Source organism: Vipera ursinii (assembly GCF_947247035.1).
Source record: "Vipera ursinii genome assembly, chromosome: 14".
Lineage (NCBI taxonomy): Eukaryota > Metazoa > Chordata > Lepidosauria > Squamata > Viperidae > Vipera > Vipera ursinii.
The window spans coordinates 2,835,662-2,855,671 of NC_139527.1; the positions used below are offsets into that span (position 1 = coordinate 2,835,662).

General features: G+C 46.2%; 1 protein-coding gene across 2 annotated transcripts in view; it reads left to right on the forward strand.

Annotated features, from left to right (window-relative positions):
* Window positions 1–20,010, forward strand: part of MTMR3 (myotubularin related protein 3) — a 44,019-nt gene that overhangs the window by 11,688 nt on the left and 12,321 nt on the right. Inside the window, exons 2-16 of one of the 2 annotated variants that reach the window (XM_083373522.1) lie at window positions 1,084–1,156; window positions 2,927–3,092; window positions 3,428–3,504; window positions 3,852–3,941; window positions 4,437–4,553; window positions 7,571–7,603; window positions 11,663–11,745; window positions 12,068–12,234; window positions 13,319–13,415; window positions 14,735–14,848; window positions 16,362–16,567; window positions 18,052–18,183; window positions 18,566–18,677; window positions 18,862–19,057; window positions 19,627–19,812. In XM_083373522.1, coding sequence (XP_083229648.1) covers window positions 2,954–3,092; window positions 3,428–3,504; window positions 3,852–3,941; window positions 4,437–4,553; window positions 7,571–7,603; window positions 11,663–11,745; window positions 12,068–12,234; window positions 13,319–13,415; window positions 14,735–14,848; window positions 16,362–16,567; window positions 18,052–18,183; window positions 18,566–18,677; window positions 18,862–19,057; window positions 19,627–19,812 — 1,749 coding nt within the window. In that variant the 5' untranslated portion in view covers window positions 1,084–1,156; window positions 2,927–2,953. The remainder of the gene's footprint in view (window positions 1–1,083; window positions 1,157–2,926; window positions 3,093–3,427; window positions 3,505–3,851; window positions 3,942–4,436; window positions 4,554–7,570; window positions 7,604–11,662; window positions 11,746–12,067; window positions 12,235–13,318; window positions 13,416–14,734; window positions 14,849–16,361; window positions 16,568–18,051; window positions 18,184–18,565; window positions 18,678–18,861; window positions 19,058–19,626; window positions 19,813–20,010) is intronic. The other variant, XM_083373523.1, reaches the window with a different exon arrangement.

Here is a 20,010-nt window from a genome sequence, read left to right on the forward strand (position 1 = left end):
CAGTGGCTTCATTTCCTGTCCATTTGGAGCTTTATCTCTCTTGTTTTCGTTTTTTTTGCTTATCCTCATTTGTCGGAGAAGGAGGGGGGGAAACTGGATTTTGTAGGGAGAGATGTAGGTGAGGGTTGACTGTAAAAGCAAGAAAATGTATTGGCAGGCTACCAGGAAAGATTTGAGGGACTCCGAATGTAAGCACTGCCTCCTGACCTTGACTGTCTTCTCCACCGTGTCTAGCCTCTCTTCCGTGTGTTTTTTATAGCAAAAATCTCACGTTGGTAGGATTTTAAAAATTTTTCATTGTTCTGGATTGGTTTCCGCGTTCTGAGATGACTGGAGTTTATCTCTAAACAGAGCTCGACATTTTTTTTTAAAATTATGTTTCACTGTTCATTTGACAAGCAAGGAAAGGGCAGAAAACGCCTACGTATCACGTACGTTAAAGCTAAACCTAGGTATTTACGCTCATTAGTCGAAAGCTAGCTCACGTTGCAAGAAAAAAAAAAAGAAAGGGAAATTAATCGGATAAAGTAGTATCTGCAAGTGTCTGAAGTATTCCTTCCGATGAGTAGAAATTAAGAAAGACGTGTGATCTCGAGAGGTTGGTATAAATGACAGAACGAACATCCCTCCAGCTACGATTTATCAATCCTGTTATGTACACACACCATGGCAGCTTGTAATAGCCATTAACTATTATCTACCTGTTAATTTAAAAGTACACAATCCTTGGCTGAAACCAGAGACTTCCAACATGAGGTTGACATGTGAAATGATTCCATCCCAAAGGAATTTGTTGCGGTACTTCCCTGGCATTTTTAAGCGCCCCTGGAACCCATTACTTCTTTCTCGCCCCTGGAACCCACATTTCTTTCTCCAAATGCTCATTAGCATACATTTATACATTTTGATTCGATCAGTAGCAATAGAGGAGGACTACCTGTAGTGCTGGCTGAGGAATTCTGGGAGTTGAAGTCCATTAGTCATAAAAGAGCCGAGGTTGCCTACCCCTGGTTTAGGATGAAGCTTATTCACAAGCAAGCAGTTGATGCCATTTAATGACACGATAATTTCTTGTCCTTTCAGCTATTTTTGCTGTGAAATACCTGACAATCTGAATAGCATCTGAAATTTTATCAAAGGAGCTTATTATTAATAGGTAAGTTTTTCCTTTTCCAGAATTGCATTTTTTTAAAAAAAAAAATCCCGCTAATTATTTTGCATCACTTTGTTCCCAGTTGCTTATCTTGTTTAACTTACTGTGTATTTTATTTATTTTTAATTGTTAGATTCTGCCTGTAGACTATAGTGGAAGTATGATGAAAGGGCACAATATTTTTTTTTTTTAAAAAATAGCTTCCTTCACCTTTCAAATATATGTGCTGAATTGTCCAGTGCTATTTAGTACTAGCACTTACACTTATGTACCGCTTCACAGTGCTTTACAGCCTTCTCTAAGCAGTTTACAGAGCCAGTACATTGCCCCCAACAATCTGGGTCCTCATTTTACCGACCTCGGAAGGTTGGAAGGCTGAGTCAACCTTGAGCTGGTCAGGATCAAACTGCCGGCTGTGGGCAGAGTCAAGCCTGCAATACTGCATTCTAACCACTGCACCACCAGGGCTCATATAGCAGTAGAATGTTAATATTGCCATCATATTTTCTTTGCAGCTACATGTGGGTTTTCTGAAATATTTCAAAAGGGTATCTCCCTCTCCTCCTTTTTTCCAGCACTTGTTTATCCATAAATTGTGCCTTTTTATATGATTAGGAGGGCAGCAATCTGGACCAGTGATTAATTCTTCCCTTTTGCTCCTTAACCAAACCAGTTTTGTGTGGAACCTTGATTTCATTAAGTCCCTCATTAGGAAAGATCCATATAGAGTATGCATATAAATCTCTCTCTCTCCTTCCATCCTGTCTCTTAGTCAGCACCGACCTGAATTTCTCCCTTGCCTTGAATTTTTTTATCCCATCTTTTATTATTTCTCTACTCCTTCCTCCTCTCCCGTTTTCCCCACAAGAACCACCCAACCGGCTTTCGCGCCTAAGGCAGGACTAGAACTCACCGTCTCCTGGAGATTGGCCCAAAATTATCCAGCTGGCTTTCGTGCCTATAAATGGCGTCAGTTAGCCAGGACAGTCCAACATGCTGATAGTTGTGGTCATTATAGTTGTGATGCAACTTAGAATGTCACTGGGGAAGATTGATTTTGTACTTCCCTCCTCCTGTTTCTTGTCCTAGCAAGAACCGTACCAGAGGTGGCTGTAATAGACACTTCACCTTGACTGGGTTCTAAATCCTACTTTCCTTGCATTTGGAACTCGATATATATCACGCTAAATGTAGAGATCAGAATCCCTTCTCTATATCTGATTTCCCAAATGCTTACCTCTTCGTGGCTCCCGCATTATACAAAGTCATGTTTTGTTTAATGAACTGCAGTTGGATAAGTTAACACAACTTTACAAAAGCATGCTTTGCAAATGCCGGTGACAGACCCACGTGAAGCGCTAAGCCAAAATCCAACAAGCTACCTTACAGTTTAACCATCTTCAGGAGATCAGACCAGAAACTTCCCAAAAAGTTCCAATGTTATTGGAACTACTCCGTTCACTGCACACTTCCCAAGTCTGAAATATAAACCGAGTGACCAGCCTGTAAAATGATTGTCTTTGGCTTGACTGTGTGTGCTTTCTAATGCCTTATTAAACCACAGTGTCCATGATTCCCAGTGGTGACTTTGCTGACTTGTAGTTAAGATTCAGCAGTATTAGAGGTCACTGGATCTCCACACCCATGTTAGAATTGTGGTATCAGCAACATTAAAATTTAATTGGACTTAAATTAATAAATGTATTGCCCAGAATGCAAGGAGCTGTTTTAGGTGTGCCCGGGAAATTAAATGCATTTTGTTTTTACTTTTAGACTTTGAACAGCAGACTCCTGTCCTGTATGCCATTTGATCACCAAAAAGATTTAAAAGGGAATTCCTTCATAGCAGAGGAGACGGTTGAGAAACAAGTCAGATTTGTGGTTGAGTACATTATCATCAAGCTTGAAAGGCATTCTGCAAATCATTTTTTCAGAACAGGTCCAGTGAGTCAGATTCAAATTTGAACTGTTGGGTTTTTAAAATTTTGATTTATTTTTTTTTTACTTAGACTATATGTTAATTTTAAGAATGCCTTGCTCCTTTTGTTACACGGAGCCACTTCGGTAAGAGTCTTTGGGTTGAAATGTAGCCTATAAATATTTTAAACAAAGCATAATCCAATTGGGAATGCCTGCCTCTCAATTTTATCACTAGAATTCTATATATGTCTTTTTTTGGTCTCTGGGATGATTCTACGATTTCTAATATCGTCATGTTGATTGGCAAATAATGAATGTATCGCTCAATATCCGCTCCATAATTTTGTCTTCCAGATCTTTCCATGATATATAGCGCTGCAGAACTTGAAAGCAAGGGTGAGGACCTTGCCTTGCAACTCGGCTCTGTCATGGTACGTACACAGATCCCTTCACGGCTGAGAAAAAGAAAAGTCAGCAGAAGCACGGGAATATTTGGTCACGGATAGGCGACCTTGGCTCTTTTATGACTCGTGGACTTCAACCCCCAGAATTCCTGAGCCTCTTGGGGGGAAAAAAACAAAACACCACCTTTGAGACTTGACACTATGCGTTCGGTGTTCTCAAAGGTTTGGTAGAGGAACAGAGTTTCAGAATGCGGTGACGTAAGGGCGAAGCTTTGTGATTATTCAGTTGGTAGAAAAAAAATGTAACTAGCACGCACAAGTCTGTTGGCCTGAACAGAATCCTTGCCTTGACTTCTAAACTTAATAATTTGCAGGATGAAGAGACTCATCACAGCCTTGAATGCATCCAAGCTAATCAGATCTTTCCCAGGAAGCAGCTGATCCGGGAGGATGAGAATCTCCAGGTGAACCCTTGATTCTCCTTTGATCTCGCGGTGGGACCCAGGGGCCGGGTGGGATCCAGTCTAGATTAGACAACAGAACTTTGGGGTGCTTTGCTTAGCAATGGAAATTTGAGGCTCGAGCGCAGTCGTAAATCAAGGACTGCCTATCTTGATAATCGGCTGGGTCCTGGAGCTAGGTTTGAGGCCGAGGACAAAGTATTTGGACCATTTGAGGCCCACAGGCGCCAGGTCACAGATCGGCCCTGCTCCTTACAGCCTCTGCAGCCTAATCTGGTTTGCCAAGACACACTCGACCAGCTTCCGTAAGAAATGCCCCTGCCCTTGGCTTCCTGTTGCAGAACCGTGCAACCCCGCTGTAGGAAGTGTTTGTGCAGACACACACACAGTTGTGCGTTTTGTGGTTTCATCGTCACCGTCTTTCTGAAGCAAGCCTACATGGTCCTGTGGTGCCACCTTTGGCTACAAAGGAAACAAATCTTTCCGCCGTCTCTGCAGGTGCCCTTTCTTGAACTCCATGGGGAGAGCACCGAGTATGTGGGCCGAGCGGATGATGCGGTCATTGCCCTGTCCAACTACAGGCTTCACATCAAATTTAAGGAATCTGTGGTGAACGTAAGTTGTCTCTTCCGAACCAGAAACTTGCTGACAATGGAAGCTGGAGCTGCAGCCGTAGGTCTTCCCTTTAAAACTGAAAATGTCTGAACAGCCAGCTGGTTTGTCTCCCCTCTGACGTTTTGGGCAACCTCTGTCATTGGTGGCATTTCAGTTCCTTGCCCGCCAACTCTGGAGTCTCCTGGTTGTGTGTACCAGTGCAGACAGGCATGTGGAATTTTAATGGATCTTACAGGTTCTTGTCCAAAACAGCTGGTTGAGAGCCAGGAGAGCAAAACTGTTGCACTTTTCTTTTATAATTTTAAATCCTCACGCATATTCTGCTGTGGAAACTGGTCAGTCCTGAGTCAGCTGGCAAGTTAGAACACCTCTCGTCCTCGCCGCTGCGCACCGACAAAAGTTTGCTCTTCTTTCTTTCCCATCCCAAAGCTCTGACTCATCCCAAAGCTATGACGGGGAGGTGAACTAGAATTAGCATTTATCCAGATCTTTAACTCGGGCCTTGATGCCAACCCAATCCCCAATTTCATTGTTCAGGTGGAGCTGTTGAAACGTAAGCAGGCTGTGAAGTTCTGCCCTAGCCAAAGCCAATCCTCAAAGTCTCAGGAAAGATACAAAACCTGGAGAATCTTCCTTTATAGCAATAGCACTTAGACTCACATACCACTTCATGGTGCTTTTATAGCCCTCTCTCAGCAGTTTACAGAGTCGGCAATTTGCCCCCAACAATCGGAGTCCTCGTTTTACCGACCTCAGAAGGATGGAAGGTTGAGTCAACCTTGAACTGGTCAGGATCAAACTGCCAGCTGTGGGCAGAGTCAGCCTGCAATACTGCATTCTAACCACTGCACCAGGGCTCATATAGCAGTAAAATGTTAATCCCTCCTCACCTGCAGCCCCCCAGCTGACCTGTCATTTCTGGGTTGCTTGGCCTGTTCCCCAAAAATGGTCCTAAATTGCACCAGTCTCCTTCCTTTATATTTTCATAATATATTCACAACAATATCCCTGTGAGATGGACTGGGCTGAAAGAGAAGAATTGGTCCAAAGTCACCCACCTGACTTTCCTGCCCAAGGCAGGACTAGAACTCACTGCCTCCTGGCTTCTAGCCTGATTCCTTAACCACTGCACCATACTGGCTCTAAATCTATATAACTCTGGTTTATATCTTAATATTAAACCATGTTTTGGCAGTTTTTTTTCTAGACCCCACCTTGCATGGCCTGCCTTCACATGATCAGCCATAACCCAAAGTTAGCTGTAATCTTTCCCCTCTTGAAATTCCTGCTGGCTCAGGAATTCTGGGAGTTGAAGTCCATGAGTTATAAAAGAGCCAAGGTTGCCTACCCCTGGTCTAGGGTTTCCTTGCATAAGCAGGGGGTCTGACTAGAAGACCTCTAAGATCCTTATCTGTGATTTTATTCTATTCTCTCTTTTTTCCATATACAGGGCCCTTGTGCCAACTCAATGATGATGTATAATTGTGTAAACAGTAATATGTCTATGTTAAGCCTTGGCCGTTTCTCTCTCGTACGCAGCTGCGAGTTCATTTTCATTTTAGCTGATTCTTGTCTTTGATGTGCAGCTAGTCAGTTGCAAAATTAACCTCCCAGAGAACAAAAATGTTGTTTGTTTAGGAATTGACAGCATTCTAAATAAAGAGTGCAATTGCAGCTGACATGAAAGTGAGTTATTGCTTGGCTATGCAAGAGCGCGTGCTTGGAATGGGTACCGTCTCAGACAGTTACGTCATATTAAATGAATTATTAATACTTTAACATTGCATGGGAATTACTGCGATGAGAAACCTCAGACAGGTACAGCAGAAGATAGTTCTCCAGGTGTGAGCCGGTTTGTGCAACACACAAAATTCCCAGTCTTGGTTCACAAACCGTATGGTCGCTGTGTGCCTATAACAGGGCAAGCATAAAATGGCATAATGTGGTTTGCAAAAGATAAAAAAGATAATGGCTGGGTTCCCACGACATGGTGGACACCCCTTCCCCCTTAAACCACCGCAGTTTACTCAGTGATGATAACTTTGGCTAGACTTAACACTTGTGCAAATCTAGCCAACTAATTACTCCCTTGCAAGGGGAAGACGAGGGAGAGCTGTGTTAGTTGGTTACAAAGAGCTGCTGTGTGGAAGAGAAGTGGCACCAATAAAGGAGAATATCCGTAGTTCGGCGTTGAAGTGAGGGATCCTTGGGGCTCTCCGAGCTTGGTTGATTTCTTGCAAGACTCTCTGATCCCTTCTGACTCTCGCATTCTGTAATTTTATAACGTTTTTGACTCTTCAGGATGGCAGCTGCAATTTTCAGTACTCTGGAGAGCTCTTCTGCCTATTTTTTAGTTTCCCCCCCCCTTTTTTTTAATCAATGGTGTTAACAAGTGAAATCCTTATTGGGTACGATTATCTTGGTTAGCTTTTATCTCACAGCTTCGCTGAAAACGGGTCCCCTGACTCTCTCTCTTTGTCGGTTAGATAGTCTCTCCGGTTCAGTGAGCGTGAATTTGGGCAAACTCCAGGAGACGGGGGGGGGGGAGAGTCTGGTGTGTGCTGTGGTCCATGAGATCCGCAAAAGAGCCGGGCCTGACTTAGCAGCTGAACCACACACAAAAACAACAACAACCCTCTTCTTGTAACGCTGGATGGACTGTCTTGAGTTTTGGCTTCTGAACGTTAGTCACCCCAGATTCATTTCAGGAAATGCTCAGCTTAACCAGCCTTGCTTTAGCAGACTGCCACGGGAAAAACACGTCTCTGTGACGTGTTCTTTTGTGCATGCATCAGTTCAGTTCTCCTTCGTAAGTGTAAAAGGCGTGAACTCCATAAAATACACGTGGGAAATCCCATTTTGCTTTAATAAACACCGCTTCCCTCCAATTAGGACACGAGGTTTAATGGGCCCAGTGTTCAGTCTGAGTTTGTTAGTGATCTAGCCGATGTAGGTTTATATCCCACGGCCTTTTGATTCCCCCCCCCTAATTTTGTTCTTTCTTTGCCATTCATTAGAATGTCTGTAAATTTGCCGCTTATGAGATCTCAGTAAGTAGAACGTTGCTGTTTAGCATTTGTACTGCCGCACCTTTGCTTGGACTAGAGTGGACATGTGCTGACCGTGGCTTGCAGCATAGGCCGGCGTGCATGGATCATGTCAGAGCATGAAGTTCCCTCCTGTATAAATAAATACCTAAATAAAAGATTCATTCGACCAAGTGGCCAACTCATGGAATGCTGGCTTCTCTGAAGTATCGACACACCCATCTTTTGAGAACAGTTGCATATTCAACAGGGATACTTTATGCCTGCATGAAATTTAAGAGGCTTCTCTCCTGGTTGTCCAAAAGTGATGCGTTTGAACTGGGTTTGATCCTAAGTAAGTCCTGGGTACAGTTCACAAACTTTCAAGGCTTCAGAGTTGAACTTTAATGGCGCCAAGAGGTCTTTCTTCTCCCGCACGGTTTAATTTTGCATTGTGTCATTCCCTTACTCGCGTATTTTCCTCCAAAGTGACTCTCCCCACCCACCCACAGTCCGCAGCGAGTTCGGAAGCTTCTAATGTCTTTAGGAGATGGTTTATTTAATTACAGGCAATCCACGTTCCTAGAGATTATACTCTGTGAAATGCCAGGGGTAAGCTTGGCTGGTCCTGCATGCTCATTCGTAACCAGGAAGGTAAATGATACGTAGGTCCCAATCTTAACGTTTGGAGGAAGCGACTTTAACGAAGAGCAGAGAAAAAAGGTCAGGAATAGCAAGTCAAGGAAATTAAAGGGGTAAGAGAAGACAATTAAAGGGAAACGGAATTAAATCTATTTTGCACCACTTATCATTGACTCTACTTTTCCGGTAGCTTTTTGCCAAATCTTCCTGACTTCTGCCACACCCATCCTACCTTTTGGTGCATTAATCCCACCAGGGATGACTTTAGGAGGGATCCTTGGTGCTCTCTGAGCTTAGTTGCTTTCTTGCAGGTGTTTCGTTACCTAAACCGGGGGGGGGTGTCCCCCAATCCCTGGTCCATGGACCGGCACCAGAAACCGGGCCGTGCAAACAAGCGAAGCCCGGTCCTCAGGATGCAGGGAGCACGTGAAATTACGGCCCCTCTCGTCCGCGGAAAAAAATCTCTCTCCACGGAACTGGTCCCTGGTGCCCAAAAGGTTGGGGGCCGCTGACCTAAACCAGCTCACATCATCAGCGTGGAAAACAAGCAGGCTTAGAAGACCCCCCCCCTTTCAAACGTCCTCCTTTACGGGAGTGACTTTCTTACGTTTTCCACTTCCTCGCATCTCCTTCTGTTTGAGTTTCTGTTCTCTTGTGGTTTTGTCTTCCTCCTTTCTCTCGCTTTCGACCCCCCCACCTCCCCCTCCATTCTCACTCGTGCTTTCATCCCATCCTATAACAACCCACTTTCAGGTTCACGTTGGCGGCGAACATCCCGCAATTCCAGCGTATTCTCTCCGTGGCGACCTTTCTTCGAGGCATCGAACGTGCGTTTCTCGCAGCCACACGTTTCTCAGTGGGGTCCAAGGAGCAAAAAAACCCAGTCTGTGCGCACCCTCTGCTCAGCGTAGGGCCAGATTCTACATCCCAAATATTGTCCCTTCTTGCATCATCGAAGCTTTATTTTCCCTATTTCGTCTTGGGTGCTTAAATGCGCATTTCTGCAAAAGGCTTTGTTGGTTTCACACACTCCCAAAGGGGCCCCAAACAACTTGAGAAAACCCTACCTTGCTTACGCAACACACACACACACACACACACACACACACACAGAGACACCAAGAAAGGTAGCAAGGGTGAAATGTTGACTTAAATCAGGGGGTGTCTCCAAACTTGGCAGCTTTTAAGACTTGTGGAGCACAACTTCCATGGCTGGTGGGGAATTCTGGGAGTTGAAGTCTGCCTTTGGGTAGGGGGGGATTAAAGTAGGGTTTCTCAATCTTTGGGGGCCAGTTTGAGAGTCCGTGAACCCTAGAAACCCCTTTGCAGAAAAGCACATTTAAATGCACAAAACAAAATAGCAAAAATAAAGCTAGATTCCTTCCCCCCCCATCCAATTTATGGACCTCCTCCAGAGGTCCCCAAGTAGAGAACCTCTGATGCAATCATAGAATTGTTCTAATTGCTGGACGCAGAGGCAATCTTCACGCTGATATTAAGCGGTCTTCCTAAGCAACCTCATCCGTATTCTCCAGTTACAGCATCTACACCTACAACCTATTGTTTTCACTGCACGTGACATTCAACAGCCTCCATTTCAATTCCACTCTTTGACATTTCCCTGTCATTCCCATATAAATTTCTAAAATAGTCCTTCCTGCTCGCTTTTATCCTGGCATACATTTGACAAAAATATATATATATTATTGTTGTTTTGCTTTTCTCCTGGAAGTTCCTCTTTTCCCCTTTCCCAAAGGGTTTATATTTTTCCCCTCTAAACAGCCGATTCATTGTTTTATTAAACATTGCATTTTGCTAACCAATTCAGCAAATGGTTATCGGAGGCTGGCACTGATTGTTTACCTGCATGGTGTGTTTTGATTTGGGGTGATTTTCAGCATGATGGTTGCTCGGGGAATGGATGTAACGCTTGACAAAAAAGGCAGAATGCAAAGGAGCATGAGACGCCTTTGCCAGGGAGTAAATTCACCATTTTTATGGAGAGGAAAATGTTCAAGGAGGAAGGAAAGTGAAATGGAGACATTAGCGCTACCTGATTCATCTGTTTTAACCCAAGTTATGGATGTGGAGAATGGCCTTCTTCTCAGAATCAGTTAATTGGCGCCGATCTTGAAGCCATAGCTGGATGAAGCCGCATATAACCTACGTGAGCCTGGCCATTTTGGGGAAGCCCCATCACTTATCTTTGGAGAAGTCAAGCCAGACTTTTGAATAAGGGGAAGTTTTGCAAGCACCTTCTCAAATTCTAAAACGCTGCGTCACTCGGATCAAATGCGCTTGGGCTTTGTTAAGAGTTCTCCGAGTAATTTGAAAGGTTAGTGAAACGAGTGCTGTTGGAAGAAAGACAATGGTTCCTTCCATCCAGTCTGTTGGCAAATGGGGAGGCCTGCACGTGGTAATATATTTTTTACCAATTGCGGGCAAATTATTCTAACCTCCTGGCTGCAAAGGAGACCCAACAGACGCCAAGAAAGAATCTGGAACTAAGGAGAAACTTCCTGTCAGTGAGAACAATCAATTAGCGGAAGGGAAAATTGCCTCCCTCACTGGAGGCTTTATCTGGAATGACACAGGGTCTCCTGCTTGAGCACGGGGTCAGACTAGAAGACCTTCAAGGTCCCTTCCAATTCTGTGTTCTAAAAATAAACCCTGGAGTTCAGATAATGGTCTTTTGCATAGAAAATCCCTTACTGTTTTTTGTTTTTTTTAATCTTAGCGTGATCTCTGTAATAGGGAGCATAGTGCCCCCTCCCAGGTTTGAGAGACCGTACTAAAAGATTTGTTGGGAGTTTTCCAGTAAAATTGACGCAACACCCAGTTCATCAGGGCGGATTTTAGATCAAAATGAGAAGTACCTCCACATGTCACGTTATACCGTCACTTCATGATTTAACCTCGGGTGCTTGCATAATAATAGGAGGGAAATGCTACCCGTAATTGGCAGTCGTGAGTAACGTTTCACTCCGGGGCTTCAGTTGTTTAATAAAATCCTTGTGAGAAAATGGCGCTAGCCTTTTGGAGCAAGACGATTGGTTGGTTGATTTGGAAAATTCATATTGCCGCCGCCGCCTCGCTCACGGCGACTCAAGGTGACCTACGGGAAATAAAAACACAACTTAAAAGAAATAAAATTAACAACAACAACAACACCCCCGTCCTGGTGACAACACACACACACACACATGCCAGCCATTCGTGGGCTCCGTCCCGCTCCAGGGTTCCCCAGGCCCGCTAGCAGAACCTCGTCTTTGGGGCCTTCCGGAAGAGTGTCAGAGTGGGGGCCGCTCTCATTTCCAGAGGGACGATGTTACAGAGGGAGGGAGGCCTTCTTTTGTGCCCCGCCAGATGGACCTCCTCGGGGTAGATGTGGCCAGCGGGAGACGGTCCCTCCGATAACCTCTGTCATCTTTTCCATCACAGGTTCCGTTGCAGCTCATAGAAAGTGTGGAATGCCGGGATATTTTCCAGCTTCACTTGACCTGCAAAGATTGCAAAGTGATCCGGTATGTACGGTCCCTGCACAACACACGTTATTTCACGTTAGTGTGGCTTCCCCTTCCCTAAAATGAACATACAGTTGCCTTTTGAATCGTTACGCATGATTAGCCTTTAATGGCACGGTTTCCTCCCGGCTCTAGACTTGGTGGTGCCAGCCAAATGCTGGCAGAATAATCTCAAAAAAGCGTTTTAGTTTTGTCACTGGAATGGCATTGGCATATCAGACAACAGCAATAGAGTTGGAAGGGGCCTTGGAGGTCTTCTAGCCCAACCCCATGCTTTCATTGGCTTTTGCATGGATGGATGGTTTGCTGGGTTTTTTCGCAGGTGCCAGTTCTCTACTTTTGAGCAGTGTCAAGAGTGGCTGAAGCGGCTGAATAACGCCATCCGCCCCCCGTCCAAGATAGAGGACCTTTTCTCGTTTGCGTACCACGCCTGGTGTATGGAGGTGTACGCGAGTGAAAAGGAGCAACACGGGGATTTGTGCCGCCCAGGTACGTTTGGCCTTTGGCTTGCCTAGGACTAGAACCTTTTTCTTTTTTAACAGCAAGCATTACCCAGTACACTGCAGGCGGTCCTCGACGTAAGAACCATTCGTCTGGCAGCCATTCAGAGTTATAGTGGCACTGGGAAAAAGGGAATTATGACCAATCCTTACACTTACAACCATTGCAGCATCCCAGTGGCCCCATGATCAAAATTCAGGTGCTTGATGGTCATGTGATCACCATTTGCTGATGGCTGGCTGGGGAATTCTGGGAGTTGTAGTCCACAGCTGTAGTCCAGAGGTCTTAAATAGCAATAGCACTTTGACTTATATAGCAGTTCACCGTGCTTTACAGCCCTCTCTAAGCAGTTTACGGAGTCAGCATCTTGCCCCAAAATACGAATCCTCATTTTACCCACCTCGGAAGGACGGAAGGCTGAGTCAACCTTGAGCCGGTCAGGATCGAACTGCTGGCAGTCAGCAGAATTAGCGTGCAATTCTGCATTCTAACCACCGTACCAGCACGTCCCCTAAAGCCAAAGTTGCCAAGATTGGACACCCCTGGTATAAAGGGAGTCCTTGAAGTGCCACAGTTGAGTTGATGACTCTTTGAAGATGGCCTTGTGCACGAGGTCAAGTGAGGGTTTTGACCTTGTGGAGCGTCCTGGCTGGATGCAAAGTGAGCGTTTGCATTGCGCTTCTTCCTGCATGGCACCATCCCGTGCCAGGAGCTGTTCTGATTCACTTCAGTGGAGCAAATGAGATGCTCGCATGTTTTGTCTTTACGGCAAGGGTTTCCAACTGGTGTTAGTTTTAAGACTTCCGGACTTCAATTCTCAGAATTCAGCTTCCAGAATTCTGGGAGTTGGAAGTCCACCAGTCTTAAAGTTGTCACGGTTGGACATCCCTGCTTTGCAGAGAATGGCGTTTGCTCTTAGGCAGGATTAATAAGCGTTTCAAAATCCTGAATAGACTCGCGAGTGGAGACGAGTCAAGGAGCGCTCTGCTATTGTTCGGTCATCGGGGAGTATCTCCCTCGACAAACCCAGGCACGGTTCCTCTTTGCTTCCCATTGTCCTTCTGCTATCTAGGAGAGCACGTGACGTCGAGATTCAAAAACGAGGTGGAACGGATGGGTTTTGACATGAACAATGCCTGGCGGATCTCCAACATCAACGAGAAGTACAAGTAAGCTCTTTAGATGTTCACAGAGGCTTACCCTCTCAGAAAGCCATCAGCACTTCAGGGCATTTCAGCCGTACGCGGACCTGGCTGTGATCGCCTGCCAAAGCCGCTCGTTGTTTGAAGCAACTTGACATTTTTGGAACAGCTTTAAAGTCTCCAAGGGAAAGACCGAAGCAACCTGACACTCAGTTGTTGGTGTTCTGTCAAGCTTTCGTAAGCTAATCCGTGAAAGGTGGGACGCAACTGTCGCTCTCTTCCTCCTGGTCTCCAAAAGCTGGACTTTTGACACCAAGCGACCTCATATGAGTCCGCTTTTGGCTTCTAGCCATCATGTGGTTTGCTTTGTCTCGGCACATAACGAGAGCCCAACGATGAGTTCACCATAATTCTATTGGAAGCTGCGTGCCGAGATTGAGGAAGTGAGGCTCTAATGATCATCTGTTTATTGAGAAAGAGAAGGAGCCAGTTTGGCGCAGTGGTTAAGACACCAGGTTAGAAAGCAGGAGACGGTGAGTTCTAGTCTTACCTTAGGCATTGAAAGCCGGGTAGCTGACTGGATCAATCATGCCTTTGCCACGAAAGATAGCTGGGTGACCTTGGGCCAATCATCAGGAGACTCTTGAGTTCTAGTCCCGCCTGAAGACATGAAAGCCAGCTGGGTGACTTTAGGCCAATCCCCAAGAGACTTGAGAGTTCGAGTCCTGCCTTAGCCACGATGCCTTTTCCCAAAGACATTTACTCCCTTTTTCTCCTTAATTTCTAGTGGTGCAAATTTAGCCTTCATTTACACACAAGAAAAACGAAAAAGGACTTGCTAGATCAGGGGTCTTCAAACTTGGCCCTTTTATGACTTGTGGACTTCAATTCCCAGAATCCCTCAGCCAGGCACACTGGCTGAGGAATTCTGGGAGTTGAAGTCCACAAGTCATAAAAGGGCCAAGTTTGAAGACCCCTGTGCTAGATGAACCGGCAAAGGGTCACGCCGTGCCTTCTGTTACAGTTGTATGCGCACATTGCGTTTTTATATTTGAAACTCATGGCTGTGTTTTAAAGCCTAGCTGGAATAAAACTTAATAAATCATCTGGGGGGGGGAGGAGAAGAAGAAGAAGCAAAACGTGGCTGAATCGGTCCTCTGTACCCGACAAAAGTTTTAAGCTGAACATCGATGGGTGTGCACAAGCCTCTCTGGGGTTAAAAAGCCGCTCAATTTGACTGTTTATCTGCCTTTTCCTTGCTGCTGTTCCACGGGGGCATCAGCGTGGAAGGAGAGACGGGATTGTGTCTGCTCCAACCCGTGGCTCGTCTCATCTCTTCCACACAGGCTCTGTAGCAGCTACCCTCAAGAACTCATAGTGCCGGTCTGGATAACGGACAAAGAGCTGGAAAGCGTGGCCAATTTCCGATCTTGGAAACGCATCCCTGTGGTGGTTTACAGGTGAGGCCTTGCCTGAGCTGTCTTCCTGGCATCCAGAGGATCGGATTTCGCAGGTCGGTTCGCTGAGTGCCCGAGAGACTTGGGGCAGATGCCCGTGGCTGTCACAAGCGTGCATCCTTTGAGGATAGAAGGGAGGATATTGACACAGGTGTTTGTTTCTTTGCACTTAACAACCCTTACAGCACACACACACACACACACACACACACACACAAACACCCCAGGGTCCCGTGATCAAAATTCAGACACTTCGGCAGTTGGTTGAGATTTTACTTATTTATTTATTTATTTTAATTCCATTTATATCCCGCCCTTCTCCGAAGACTCAGGGCGGCTTACAAGCTTAGCAGTAGCCTTCAGTCTATGTATATGCCTGCTTGTTAGGGCTTTCACACACACACCCCCAAGTGGCATTATTACAAAGTCAGCTTATTGCCCCCAACAATCTGGGTCCTCATTTTACCTACCTCGGAAGGATGGAAGGCTGAGTCAACCTTGAGCCTGGTGGGACGTGAACCTGCACTCATTGCAGGCAGCTGGTGTTACTTAAGGAGGCATCAGCCCACTGCTCCACCAAGGCTCTTTTTTTGATGAGAGTCGCGAGGGCCAAAGGTCATCTGATCCCCTTTTTGGGAATCCGGACTTAACCTAGCAACTGCAACTCACAGGTTACGTAAAAACTCTAGATGAGTCCCTCGCCTCTCTTTGTTTTTGAACAAAAGGCAGGTCCAAACTGCTGACATTGCTCATCAGCATTAACCCGGCTACGGACGGGTTCTAGATACCTCCCTGTTATTTCACGCTCCTCTGCAAAAGCTGATTCAGGGGTTTTTGTTTTTCTTTCTCTTTGCATACTTTTTTTTTAAAAAAAATAATTTTTTTTTTGCGGCTGTGCTGTTCGTTGGTAGTTTCTCCCCCCCCCCTCCCAAAAACAAAACAAAAAAACAAACAAGCAAGCAAACTCGGATCCTCCTAAGTATTCAGATACGTTTTACCAATTTGATGGCTTTCCACCATGTTTCTTCGCCGGGGGTCCACCAAACTGTTTAAATCCCGGTGGAGATTAATTGGTGCGTTTTTTCCCAATGGTGGCCAATGTTGAGAGTTAATTGAATTTATATACCGCCCTTTTCCCGTAGGACTCAGGGCGGTTTACAAGGCATTTAAAAACGTCAATACAATACAAAAGTTAAAAACAATTAAAAATAATTCAATTTGATCCCTGAAAAATATAAAAACCCCAATTAAAAACTCTCAGCCTGGGCCGGAAAGCTCAAAGAGCCAGGTCTTCAGGTCCCGGCGGAATGAACGAAGGTCGAGAGCTGTTTCACAGGCTGTCAAGTTAATAAGACAAACTAAACTGCCTTTGGAATTTTTCAGAGTGCTTCCTAAGGCTCTATGTGCTTTTTTTTTCCTCTCTCCTCCTGTGGCAGTTACTCCCTGTTATGTGCACATAGGACCTGCAGCTAATTCCTGTTTCAACGGTGCTGGGATGATTTTTGTCTCCGTGCAGGCACCAGAACAACGGGGCGGTCATTTCTCGCTGTGGGCAGCCCGAGGTCAGCTGGTGGGGCTGGAGAAACGCTGACGACGAACATCTTGTCCAGTCGGTGGCCAAAGCCTGTGCCTCCGATTCCAAGTCGAGCAGCAGTAAACTTATGAATGGGAACTGCTCACGAGAGTTCTCCAATGGGGGAGACTTTTCTGATGCAGAGTTTGGTAAGCTCGCTTTGTGTTCAAAAAGGTTAGCTCTCTACGGAATGCAGACGGCCCACATCCACTGAGATCAGCGTTCCCAGGTAGGCCAGACAGGAAACAACGACCCGAGGAGCTATTTAGCAGTAGCAACAGCCCTTAAGACTTACATACCTCTTTACTGTGCTTTACAGCCCTCTCTAAGCGGTTTACAGAGTCAGCATATTGTCCCCAACAATCTTGGTCCTCATCTTACCGACCTCGGGACAATTGGAAGGCTGAGTCAGAATTGAACTGCTAGCAGTTAGCAAAGTTAGCCTGCAATACCGCATTCTAATCACTGCGCCACCGCGGCTCTGACTTTCTACTTTTATTGTAAAGCTACATGAACAGAACCTTGCAAGTGTGGAGGTACAAATCCCCCACCACCCCTTTGACAGCCTGGCATGCTGGGAAAGTCCCTTTGTGAGTTTCTTTCTCTGCCCGTCATGCAGCTGTAGGCTCTACCCTCTCTTATCCAATCATTCTCTGGGCGGCATCTCTCTTCTCCACCTTTCCCACATACCTGTGGGAGAGCAGTTGGCTAAGTTGGGAAGGGGCCTCAAACTGGGAATTAGCCTATATTCACTACATAAACACAGGAGGGCAAGATCTGAAAACACACACACACACACACACACACACACACACACACAGAGAGAGAGAGAGAGAGAGAGAGAGAGAGTGTCTTTGAGCCTTATTTCCTAGGTGCAAGCTGCCAGTCTGGGGAGATTCCTGTATTATTGGCACTAAACAATAAAGTAGCTAGTTTGAACTATGGGCCTGAGGATCTGGCTGTGCTACACAGTACCACTACAACAGATGAATTGGTGTCTTTGGGATTTTCTGCACAGTTGTATATTTGCAGCATGGAAACCTAATATCACCGCTGCAGTCTTGTATATAGTTAACACTACTTCGATGGCTGTGGACTATAAACGGCTGAGGCATTCCCCCTCCTGCAGGGCAGTGTGGATTTGTAAAGCTTCACAAATCATTCAAGGCAACTTTTAAGTGTGGTCTGATGTAAAAGGGTTAAGGACACTAATCGGATTCAGGGGGGCAGAGAGTATTGACAGATGCCGGAAGCAGCCTAGTCCTTTCGCCTCCAGCCGAGAGGTAGTGTCAATTAAAGAGGCTGTTAGGGAGTTTCTGCAAATCTCACAGGGCAGCTTCTCCTGTCTGCAATATAAGACAGACTTTCCAAATGAGCCAGACGGCCACTCCTTTTGTTACAACTGGCCAGGAACTCTGGAAATAGTAGCTGTGCACATCTGGAGGTCTCTGGGTTGATATTAGGCAGTGTTTTACAACCTCAGCCACTTTCAATGGGGAATTGAAGCCCACCCATCTTAAAAGTAGCCATGATGGAGACACACCGACAAAATGGGTGAGTGTCAGGCAGAAGGAGATCCATTTGTGATAGCTACCTTGTAATTGTATTTCTATTTTGCCTGTTTCTTCCTCAGATTCTTCCATCTCCAATGCTTCCGGAGCGGAAAGCTTAGCCATCCAACCTCAGAAACTTTTGATCTTAGATGCCCGCTCCTATACAGCCGCAGTCGCCAACAGAGCCAAAGGAGGGGGCTGTGAATGTCCAGGTGGGTCTTAATTAAATTCTTACCCAGGTGCTCGTGCATTTATATACCCAAGGAGGCAGGGAGCGTGTCCGGACTTCAAAAAGGTAGTTCAGGAAGAAGGACAGTGCCGTAAAAAGGTGGGGATCGCTTTAAGAACATTTGGCAACATGGCTGGCTGAGGGATTCTGGGAGTTGAAGTCCGCAAGTCTCAAAGCTGCCCAGTTTGGCGCTTCAGAGCAAGGATGATAATTTCTGATTTACAGACTCAGCCGAGTCTCTCCCAACAGGGTACGGGCCCCAGCTGGTTATTGCCAGCCGGTTTACACAGTGAAGCTTGTAATTCGGTTCATACCTGGCCTCTTCTGAACCGCTTTCTCTTCCCTTCTCCTCTGCTTTTGAACAGAGTATTACCCAAACTGTGAAGTGGTGTTCATGGGGATGGCCAACATCCACTCTATTCGGAAGAGTTTTCAGTCGCTGAGGTTGCTCTGCACACAGATGCCAGACCCGGGAAAGTAAGTGCCCCCCACGGGCTCTCCCTCACTCGAGAAAGGGTCATGAGTCACTTTTTTTCCAGTGCTACTGTGACCTCAAAGAGTCACAAACACACACACTAATCCGAGCCGAGCAGCGAAAAGGCCCCTTGCTGGGCTTTAATGGCACGTTGTGGTCAGGTTCTCCTCTTGTCTGCCTCTGCAGCTGGCTGTCGGCTCTGGAGAGTACCAAGTGGCTCCAGCATCTCTCCGTGCTTCTCAAATCAGCCCTCCTGGTGGTTCACGCGGTGGACAGAGACCAGCGGCCTGTGCTGGTCCACTGCTCCGATGGCTGGGATCGGACCCCACAGATCGTGGCTCTGTCCAAGCTGCTGCTGGATCCGTATTACAGGACCATTGAGGTTTGTGTCGCCGGAACGGATCAACTTCGACTTTCGGTCGAGTAGAGGCTTCAAGTTAGAATGCTCGGGGGTGGTGCTCACTGGAAGACGGGCATGCAGAGTAAGAAGGTGTTCAGAGACACAAAGATGTGTCCTAGGAGGAGTGAAGCAGGTGGAGACTGGGAGGATTTAACTTCCATTTTGGGGAAGGCCAAGTGACAGACATAACCAGAAGTGATTCACACACAGCCCTCCTGGTTGTGCTAAAGCAGCCTTGGTGTGGTGACATTTCCCCAGAGGTTGGTTTTTTTTTGGGGGGGGGGTTGATTCCATATAAATCAGGGGTGTCCAACCTTGGCAACTTGGTAAGACTTGTGGACTTCAACGCCCAGAATTCCCCAGCCAGCATGGGGAATTCTGGGAGTCGAAGCCCACAGGTCTTAAAAGTTGCGAAGATCAGACGCCCCCCCCCCTGATATATAGATTGTCAGGGGCATTGTGGTTTATGGTTGTCTCAGAAGGCCTTTGGTCGATCCTGGAGCTCAAAAGAGGACGGGCTTGGCCAAGTCACCGCCCTGGGTTTCCCGCAGGGTTTCCAAGTGTTGGTGGAGATGGAATGGCTGGACTTCGGCCATAAGTTTGCAGACCGCTGTGGGCACGGCGAGAATTCAGATGACCTCAACGAACGCTGCCCTGTGTTTCTGCAGTGGCTCGACTGCGTCCATCAACTCCAGAGGCAGTTCCCTTGCTCCTTCGAGTTCAATGAAGCATTCCTTGTAAGTGATTGTTTTTCCCGCAGAGATCCTGCGACAGTGTTGAATCTACGCAATCTGGCCGAATGTCCAGAATCATCCCTTGGAGTAAATGAGTGGCTTCAGTTCATCTCTTGACTGCTGTTTACTCTGGCAGAGAGCAAAAAGAGATTTTTTGAGCGATAAATCACCGTTCTTGGGCTCTTCTGCCTTTTATCTTGT